At 46.5% G+C, this 10,581-nt stretch overlaps 1 protein-coding gene across 1 annotated transcript; it reads right to left on the bottom strand.

Annotated features, from left to right (window-relative positions):
* Positions 1–6,773: 6,773 nt before the first annotated feature.
* LOC104510962 (importin subunit alpha-5-like) lies at positions 6,774–9,666 on the bottom strand. Its single transcript, XM_010153388.1, has 3 exons — positions 9,540–9,666; positions 8,636–8,814; positions 6,774–7,542 (listed from the first exon to the last, which is right to left on the bottom strand). The coding sequence occupies exons 2-3, from the start codon at positions 8,760–8,762 to the stop codon at positions 7,355–7,357; spliced, it is 315 nt and encodes a 104-aa protein (XP_010151690.1). The 5' UTR covers positions 8,763–8,814; positions 9,540–9,666; the 3' UTR covers positions 6,774–7,354.
* Positions 9,667–10,581: the final 915 nt, after the last annotated feature.

Genomic DNA, 10,581 nt, shown 5'->3' with positions numbered 1-10,581 from the left:
CTCCTTGACAAAGGCTTATGCTCATCACTTTAGGTTGGAAAAGACCCTGAAGATCAAGTCCAACCATTAACCTAACACTGCCAAGTCCACCACTAAACCATGTCCCTGAGCGCCACATCCACACGACTCTTAAAGCCCTCCAGGGATGGCGACTCCACCACCTCCCTGGGAAGCCCCTTCCAATGCCTGACAGCCCTTTCAGTGAAGAAATTTTCCCTAATATCCAACATAAACCTCCCCTGGCGCAATTTGAGACTGTTTCTTCTTGTCCTGTCACTTGGGAGAACAGACCAAACCCCCCGCTCTCCGCACCCTCCTTTCAGGTAGTTGTGCAGAGCGATCAGGTGTCCCCTCAGACTCCTCCTCTCCAGGCTGAACACCCCCAGCTCCCTCAGCCCCTCCTCACAGGACTTGTGCTCCAGACCCTTCCCCAGCTCCGTTCCCTTCTCCGGACACGCTCCAGCCCCTCAGTGTCTTTCTTGTCGTGAGGGGCCCAGAACTGACCCCCGGCCTCAAGGTGCGGCCTCACCAGTGCCCAGTACAGGGGGACGATCCCTGCCCTGCTCCTGCTGGCCACCCTGTTCCTGATGCCGGCCAGGATGCCGTTGGCATTGTATCACCTGCATTTCCATCATCAAAATGCTGGTAAGTTACTAGAAAGCGTGCTTACCTGTCCAAAGCCCAAGACAGGCTGGCTGCATTTGTGTAAGTGAAGGATTGCTTTTTGTGGAGAAGTGCCTGCCTCTGATGAAGAGAGAAGGGGGAAGGAAAGGGCAGTGGCAATCTGGAGAACCGCTGCGTTGTAGCTGACAACCTCATGGCTTTGAGATCAGAGCTGGTCGCAATGTGAATGTCCACGTGAATGTGAACAGAGATGAATATTTTGAGGAATATTGAGCAATAGCTTCAACCTATCCTCAGGTTTACTATTTAGAGGCACGTGAGTATGAGAAAGGCAGGCAGGCATTTCTGCTCTCTGCTGCCAGGCTTTTTCCAAACTACAATTGGATTTATTTGCGGTTTTCCCCCTTTAAATCGTCATCTGTGCTTTCATACTAATCCTCCTAAGGCTTAATATGAAACCTGCCTCAAGTTTTAGAAGCAGCAGGCCCAGTAATCCCAGCAAGAGCGACTCCCAGCAGCCCTATTTCTAGCATCCATCCCACGAGGGTCACGCGCCACTCACGCTGAACTGCCTGCCCCAACTGGAGACCAGTATTCCTCCTCCTCCCTTCAACTCATTTGGAAGGAAACACGGATTGGGACCTTCAGGGCTGTTTGAAACTGCGTTCCATCCCAGGGCTGCCTGCTAGGTGGTGCCGGGGGACACCGCAGAAGAGGTAAGAGGTGTATGTGTTCGACAGCTTCAGTTTGAACTCGGACAGTAGGAGGAAGATTACTTTTTCAACAACTTTTTCCTGTGCTACTAAAAATCAGCGCTATTGCTGAAACTACATTAAAAGCTGTAACGATGCTGAGTAAATCTTGTCTGCATACCTGGAGAAGTGAAGCAGTAAAGTACCTAGTGCAATCCTCTCCAGGCCTTTAGAGAGAGAGAAGAGCTGCTGCCATCCACTTTTCCACGAATTGCATTTCTGGGTACCGCCGCTCACTCCGCCACAGGCCTTCTGCCCTTCAGATTCTCGGCAGGCACGCCGTCAGTCCGGCAGAGCGGGCTTCCACAGCGTCTCCACGCGTTCAGCGCCGAACGCGAACCACGCTTCGTTCCCCCGCGGGTATGCGAACAGGTCCTGCCGTGACAGCTCTGGTCCTGTGCCACACCAGCAGGCCCAGAGCGCATGCCTGTGCTCGTGTATGTATTAAACGAGACCGAAAAGGAGAACTTCTGACTGTATTCTGGGTTACGTCGAAGAGAAACTTGTCATTTATGTTTTGTTAGCGCAGAGCTTGAAACGATGAATCTATCGGAAGCATCCCCCCTTTCAATAAGCCACTCCAAGCGCACCCTGTGAAAAGAGCTGGCAGGTACCTCGTCTCATTTAGGACATAAACCATCCAGGTGGTAAAATATTTCAAACAATACCTAAAATAGCACTTAGAAAGCACCACCCTAGAGCAGCAGCAGTCACCAGTTTTTCATTTTGCTTAAATTTCCAGGTGGTTTACTCAAAAACTGACCCAGTGGCTTGCCAGAAGGACCACGTAGAACACGTTTTCTGGCCCAGGCAGCCTAGCTGACTGGAGAACTGAGGAACACTGCCACGGACCATACAATTAGCTCATAGCCTCGGCCCACAGCCTTCTAACAGGGCCCGATGCAGAACACGCTAAGCCCATAAACAGCCTTTCATTTTCTTTCTCCCCTTGGGCTTGGCCTGCAACACCACTCGCATGTATTCCAAAAAAATCAAATTCTCAGTCCTGTACCATCTGCCATACTGCCGTATCTGTTCCAGAGGCAACAGGCACTTCCTGGTGCAACAGTCAACCTGACGACTCGAGCACCTCCTGCGCACGCAGCAGCCCTGCGGACACAGCCGTAGCAGCACACAAAAAGGGCCTCTTCGTTTTCCTACCAAGTACTAAGGGTGTGTTGTGCTGATCCCAGAAGCAGAGAAACCATGCTGGGAGATGTGGGAATGACTTAAAGCTGGCACAGAGGTAAAGCAGCTGTTCTGTAAATCCTCAGAGAGGCAAAGAGCTGCAGGCCTGGGAGCACTGTCACGTTTAGGACTGGGTGGGGGGACTTGGGTCACAGTCTCGGTGCTGACAGTTACAGAAATGCAGGCTCAAGAAGACGTAGGTTTTCTGAGGTCGGGGTCTTCCTCTCTTCCCTTAAGACAAAGGGAAGGGACTTTGAGCACCAGCAGCCGGTGGCATCAAGGAACCAATGCAGGAATTAGGAACTGGCTGAAGTCTCTAGGCAGCAGTTGCCTCAAAGGATTGTTTGTGTGTTTGGTGTCTCCCCCGAAGCCCCAGGCACTGCTCCTGGCTTAGTTATGAGGCTTTCAATAACCTGCCCATCATTTGTTGCATCCTCCTGAATCCAAGGCAGCAACCCCTGCCTGCCACATCCCACCGGGAGCTTCACCAACAGAATCACAGAATGGTTTGGGTTGGGAGGGACCATAAAGATCATCCAGTTTCAACCCCCCTGCCATGGGCAGGGACACCTTCCACTAGACCAGGTTGCTCCAAGCCTCATCCAGCCTGGCCTTGGACACTTCCAGGGATGGGGCATCCACAGCTTCTCTGGGCAACCTGTCCCAGTACCTCACCACCCTCTCCGGGAAGAATTTCTTCCCCATATCCAATCTAAACCTCCCCACTTTCAATTTAAACCCATTACCCCTTGTTCTGTCAGAAAGGACGATAGTTCCTCTCTGCTGCCCCAACAAATACCCAGCCCTCGGAGGCACAACAGGTCTGCGGACAGGATGGCTGGATAGCAATTCCAGGTAGTTCAATATCTTCCTTTCTCCTAAAAGTTTAACTGATGCTGGAAGAACAACTCAAGAGATTCTTGTACTCATGGATCTTTTCACCTTAGGAGCTCGTGGGGCTCCTGGAAGGTGCTTAGATTGGATCTCCACAAGCAGATTTCCATCTTAAGGATAAGGGGAGAAGAAGATACTTGCGGTTACTTTTCTGGCACTACACACTACAGGGCAGAGCTGAGAGAAGAACCAAGAAGGCCAACAGCGCCCTGGCCTATCCTCTACACAAGACCACACTGCCCCCAACCTACGCACAAAACAAGAACAGCTCATTCAACAGGCAGCGTGACCTTCAAGCGGAAACCAGAGGCATTCATGGAGAGAGTTCCTGTTTGAGCATCGGCACATCCTTCAGGAAAGCAGGGAAATACAGGACATCCTTCAGGAAAGCGGGGAATACTGGTTTCCGTGTTTCTAGCAGGGGACGTGACGTTATTACTGTCACCTCAGTCTAACACTTGGTTGCTCCTGAGGGTAAGAAGTGCCTTGTTTCTCATCTGAATGGAACTTTCAACCCTTCCGCAGCCGTTGCTGTTCCCAATTTTTTAGCATTCCTTTTTGTTGCCGATAGCAACACCAAAAGCGCTCCTGTGAGAAAAGTTTCACCAGTGCCAAATATCAGCTTAACATAAATGCTCCATTCTATTAAAAGACTCCTTTCTCCGAGCGTTAAGGTAGCCACACAGAATCGCGTGAGGAAGCAGCGTTCGAGCGGTAACGTAACGATCCTCGTTTTCAGAGGCACTTTTCCTCCAGAACAGGGTCCTTCGCCTGCGGCCTGAGCGTTATTTGTTAGGGGAGAAACGTTACGCTGCGCTTTTGGCTCCGTTAAAAGGCAAACGGTTGAGTTGCCCTTGGCTTACCACGTAATTCTGATCGGTCTGTAGCGGTGAGCTGTCCCTTTCCCAAGTCTGATCTCCCTTCCGTACTCAGGTAATTTGTAGCCTGTATTAAAAGCAGATTTTGTTTCTTTTCGACACGTTAGTAAGGCTAAGCAAAGCAAGGCCAAGAACTGGCTGCTGGAAGATCCTGATGGAAACACACTCAACTAAGCACCATTTAAAATTAAAGTGAGACCTATGAGTTAGCCACATTTTAATCCATTTAATGTGTGCCATGTTGATCTTTGTATTGTTTTAGTTTTCAGTCAAAAGATTATGCAGTACCAGTCAAATGCCTTACACAGTCTAAGTATATATGACAACAACATCACCTGTGTCAACCAGGCCTGTCACTTCAAACGAACATACCAAGTGTAAAGATTTATACTTATCTGCTCTGACTTCACATATCCACTGCAAATGTAACAAACACTGGCCAGGCTCCTTACACAGGAAGGCACACCATTCAGCTTAAATGGACTCTGGTTTAATTCACTCATTTAGAGGCAATTGTCATTATTTCCTTGGGGGGCAGGGGAGGGAAACGCCAAATGCACCACATTGTTTTCACTAGCCTGGAAGAGAAAACACTTATATATATATAGATATATAGATATATAGCTATGTATATGTATACACACATGTGCATGTGTGTATATATATACACGTGTGTGTGTATATATGTATATATACACTAATGTGTATATATACACAGAATATACATATATGAATATACAGAATATATGCACACACACCTTGCTCAGATTTGTTTACAAAATATGTAGCATTTTTATACCATCCAATAAGAGGTACATGATTTTAAACAAATCTTATAGAAATGACATGTTATTGGAAATTTACACGTAAAAAAATCCAGCACAAAAAAATCCAAAAGCTAAAACAAGATTTTGCTACTAATCAGTGCTTCTATCACCCTTCAAGAAAAGAGAAACACAGTTATTTATATGTGATGTAAAGGCAACATTGAGGGGTTTTTTGCCTTTTTTTTTTTTTTAAATTAACCACCAAATTTGACCCCCTAATATTACAAAGAATCGAAGTCCATTTACAGATCAAGTGCAGTAAACTAAATGTTCCTTCAGCACAAAGCAGCACTAGAGAAAATAACTGGGAGAGGGAAGGTGGAGGCCAACCGGCTTAGCTAGGGAGGCAGCAGGTGGCTTCTGCTGTGGCCACGCGGGCCAGAGTCTCCATCCTGAAGCACGGACAGAACCGAAGACTCTTTAGATCAGAGAGCTGATGTTCAGGCTTTTGCCTAGCTTCTCTCAGCAGTTTGACAAGTGATTTACGTACTTTATTATTCTGTATCCAAGGGGCTGGTTTTGCTTTTGCAGCGGCCTGTCACTGAGAGGAGTCCTAAGGAGGATCTCGCAGACAGTTCTGCCACTAACCTTTGCCACACGTACGTCACGCTGCAGTCGTCAGTGGCGATTCTGAAATGTTTACACTGGACAAATGTGTGTTCCAAGCATCCAAAACAGCTTGAAAGAACATAGCCCGATGCAGGGGTGGGGGGGAGCGGACGGCCTGGAGAATCCATTGCATTGACAGAAACGGAACCGCCACTTTCGCTCAGGTGGCACCTCCCCTGTGGCGCGAAGGGTTTGGTGTCGGTGTCAGCTGAACTCAGCGAGGGGTGGCTGGCCTTTGCATCAGACGTCTGCCAGCCAAGCAGGCTGCGGAGCCAAGAGCATGCCGCTAGCAGAAGGGCAGTCAGCGATGCCTGACAGATGTCACCCGGAGGAACCACGTGTTCCACCCTCCTTTACCTGAAGTCCCGTAAACAGCACAAGGAAAAGATGAAATGAAAGGGCCAGGCGGATCCGGGTGTCTTATTACTATCTTTTGAATGTAGTGTCATTTTAGCTGTTAAATAAGGGGCTTGACCAGGAGGACTCTTATTTTAATCAGGTGAGCTGGAGAGGAAGCTGCTGTCCTGTGAAAACCAAAAGGAGACCTAGCGCGCTCCTTGTGCTAACTTCTACAAACTCAGATTTCTGTATTCAGAAGGTAAATCTGTTCAAGTCACGCTGTGTAAAAACGGAGAGAGGCAGACAGGGATTTTTCAGCCATAACTAGAATACCAAGGACCAGACTCTGGAGCACAAAGTCAGGAAGGACTTGATTTTTAAGGAAGGCCCGGCTGGATCATACTCTGCCGGCAAGCAGAAGTGTGGGTTGTTTCTCCATTCTAGAAGCTGGCTTGGAAAGTTATTTCGGGGGAGGTGGTAAGAGTGACCTATTCACAGGCTCTTTTCTCGTGGATGGAGAGGAAAGGCTGGGAAGGTATACAAATCTCCACAGTGGTCTGCAATCCAGCTTGGGAGCTCAGTGTTGAGAAGGGATGGGGCCAGGTGTGTTCAGTATTCTTAAGAACCAGAAAACATGTCCATTGCAGCCTGTTGTTGCGGGGGATAGAGAACTTACTCCATTATTTGTTAACGTGTTCTATATGCCAATAAACCCAGCTGGCACATACAGCAAAGTAGATAGGTTGCACACGTGAAGATTTAATGCATCTCACAGCCATCCAAAGAGGCATCCAGGGACGAGTGTGGGCAATGAATTCAGCTACGTTCTCAGAAAGTCTCAATGTCTCCCTGGACTGCAGGCACACGCTGCAGCAAATACGTGAGAAAGGCAGCCTTATCTTGGATGCCAGGGGTGCAGGGGCTAGTGGAGGAGGGATTATTTTCCTGTAATAGGAGCATGGAATATCTCAAAGTATAGAAAAGTGCCTCAACTCCACGAAGGTGACAGTGGAGAGGTTCAGAATCTAGAGGAGAAGGGTGATTCTGGCGACCCCTTGCCAAGGAGAGGGCATCCTGCCATGGAGAGCTAAAAGTTTTCCAGATGTATGTAAGAGCATGTGCACAAGGCAAGCGAATGAGCGCAAACAGGGTTATGGAAAACATTGAGAGAATCACTCCACGGGTGGCTTGTGGCTCGACAACAGGATTGGCTACGTAGAGGAGCACACAGCACAGGGGCACCTCAGAGCTGGAAGCCTTCCATAGGAGCCTCACACTGCTGGAAGATGTACTGTTGCTGGCTGAGATCCACCTGTGGGGCAATGCTGCTGTCTTCATCCTCTGTTCCAAAGTAGTGCTCGATCAGATCAAAGGCCTTCTGATAAATCTCTTGATTCTCATGGCTCTGCAGGAACTCAATCTTGTCCAGGCCTGCAGAGATAAGAAGCACATAAAAGTTGCAGCTTGGTGAAAGCATATGACCACGACCGTTTTCAGTCTGTCGTGAATGTCAGGTTCCACGACCGTTCTCTCCTACCTTCAGAAAGAACAGGTCCCACTATGGAGACACCCTTACCCAACTTGTACTCCCCTCACCTAAGGAAAACCAGGTTGAACTACAGAGTTCCCTGTAACTGTGCGATGTGTTTCATACTTTTGGTCTGCCTCTACCCCCCTCACTCAAAAAAAATCAAATCAACAAGCTTGAATGTGTAAAAACCAAGGCCTCAAAGGCTTTGTCCAGAGAGACTTTTAGGACCAGGTTTCCCAAAAGTGTGTTCACAGTGCTTTGTTTACAAGGACCTCAACTACGTAATCACATAACTACTAGAAATCTCTTCCAACTTGAAACCAAGTCCAGCCTTCAGCCCAGACCAGATTAGGTCAGCTGTGTCTAACCAAGTCTTCAAAACTTCCGAGGATGGAGACCCCATTACCTGATCTGTATCATGTGCACATACAATGCAGTTAAACTCATGCAACCAGTTTCTGGGCAGACATTAAGCAGATGGGCAAACTCAGGCCTTGTAGTCAATACAGCCAGCTAAACTATCTTTGATACCACAGCTCTTGATAACCCACTTTCATTTTTCTCAGTAAGTACTTGCCAATCAACAAGGAAACGAACCTTAAGAGCAGCGGTACCTCAGAAGTGGGGTGAGATGATGCTGTTACATGCCAGAACCTCAGCACAGCAAAGGCAAACAAGGAAGTTGCTGCTGCTGCCATAATTCTACAGGCCAGGGAAAGGTTTGAAACCTGAGCGACCGAGAAGTGCACCTGAACTTTCATCCGTTAAGGAGGGAAGATATCGAGGCTGAATGACACCCAGAAGGCTCCCTCAGGGTCAAAAGAAATTAAGATATGCACACGCTCTGCCATCTACATACAGACAAGGATAATGTACAAGACGGAGCACATTTGTAAGCAGTTAATTTTCAGATTAGTATTTGCTCTACTGAAACGCTACTGGGTTTGCAATCACTGCTTTAACCCCTGACTTCCACGGATGGTTTGCTCATACCATATGCTTCTTCAATAAGAGCGCAGTAGGGATTAATGCCAGTGCCGCTGCGTTTGGATTCCTGCTCTCCAAGCCTCAGGATGTTCTCCAGCCCAGTCAGTGCTACTTGCACAATCTTTGAGTCCATTACTGTAAGGAGGTCGCAGAGTGGTTTGATGCATCCCAGTTCTACTAAATACCTGAAAGACACCACATAGAACCCAGTAAATTGTCTGTAAATTATTACTGGTGTAGCCATTTAAGCGCTTAGCATGAAGGTCTAAGAATCAAAACAATCAGATAAAGTATCAACTCGATTGGAGAAATTACAGACATCTATTTGTATCTAGTCAGTTCTGCTGAAACAATGAAAATAACTTTAAAGTACCTTTATATATATATGTAGATATGAAATAATGTAATGTGTATTATAAATGTCAGTATATATATACTGACAGTATATATATGTCAGTGTATATATATGAACTATAATTCATAAATATTATGTATTCATATCAACTGTATTAATTTAACATGTTCATAATTTTATAATGTTATACCAAATTGCATATAAGCATAATGTACTGGTATAAGGGGCTGAACTGTTCCTCTCCAGACTGCTAAAGCACTTTGTTACACTCTACAATGAAACTCTTATCCTGGTGGTCAAAGTTGTATTGATTTTTTCCATACAGGAGAAATGGTTCAACTAATGAAGTAAGTATTGCAGCTGAAATTCTTACGGGATTTCTCCCTAAAGGAAAGAAATGGCTTATTCACAACTGAACACAAAGGTGTGGCCTCTCTGGAGACAAACACTGGAAGCATATGGAAAGGTCTCCCAGTTTCTAGGTTATTAGTTTGATTTTTTTGCACAAACATTAAATTCCCCCAATTGCATTGAAAGATTTCAACTATTTCATACTTGTTCTGTTCAGCAGAGCCTCCAGATGTTGCATTTGTGATTGCCCAGGCAGCTTCCTTCCTTGTCCGAAACTCAGCCGTTTGCAAAATATTGATAAGAGCTGGAAAGATATGGGCATCTATGACTGTCTGCAAAAAGGAATGAACATGTCAGGGTTATAATAAAAATCAGAACTAGCTTTCTTGTCCTGAGCTAGCAATGTCTATGCTCAGCACAACACGTTTAACAATGAGGTTATAGTCATCATTGTATCATTTTGCCCCTTATCAAGGGGCAAAAATCAGTTTTCAGCTTCACATTTGAAACCCTAGTTATCACCAGGGTCTGTGCTTATCCCAAAAGAATTCAAAACCCATTCAGAATGAAGCGACTGCCACATCTAGCGTGTTATTAATTGTACTTTGACAGCAAAAGGATGCCATACTTCTCCTGTGTTTTCAGGTAGTGAACCATTCAGCTATTAAGTCAGTAATCCACTAAGTCACCTTAAGATCACCTAAACAGCGAAAAAAACTGGGTAAGCCCGTGCGTCACACTGCATTTCCACTGGGTAAGACAGCAGAGCAAGGAGAGAACGTGTTGCAAGAACTCAGAACAAGCAAGTGCCAACATACCCCTGCCTGGGGTAAAGACAGAGGAGCACGGTTAACTGCTTCGCCAACTCAACGGATGGAACCCAAACGAGTACTCAGCAGCTCAGAGATTCTAGTCCATTCCTCAGAAAAGAACTTTTTGTAGTAAGAAACCAGTTTAGTTACACACGTATGACAAGGACCTGAAACCCTTTCGTAAGGTCTGTCCAGAGAAGCAAGAGTTTAGGATTACACTTTTAAACTATTATTTTACAAATAGACATCATGCCAGAGCTGGCAAAGGCAAATTCCAAAGGAAGCCAGAGACCCTTTTCAAGGAGCTCCACAGAAGAAAACTAACAGATTACATTCAGCAAAGTGCCGTAGTCAGTTCACAGCGTGGATGGTGACCAGTGAAACAACCCAACCCTTTGATACTTATTTACCCTTCTGTCATGGTTTAACTCCGG

The sequence above is a fragment of the Eurypyga helias genome, unplaced genomic scaffold (assembly GCF_000690775.1).
Source record: "Eurypyga helias isolate BGI_N326 unplaced genomic scaffold, ASM69077v1 scaffold42556, whole genome shotgun sequence".
NCBI classification, from domain to species: Eukaryota; Metazoa; Chordata; class Aves; order Eurypygiformes; family Eurypygidae; genus Eurypyga; species Eurypyga helias.
The sequence above is the reverse complement of the archived record's forward strand: the minus strand, read 5'-3'. Positions and strand labels throughout refer to the sequence as shown.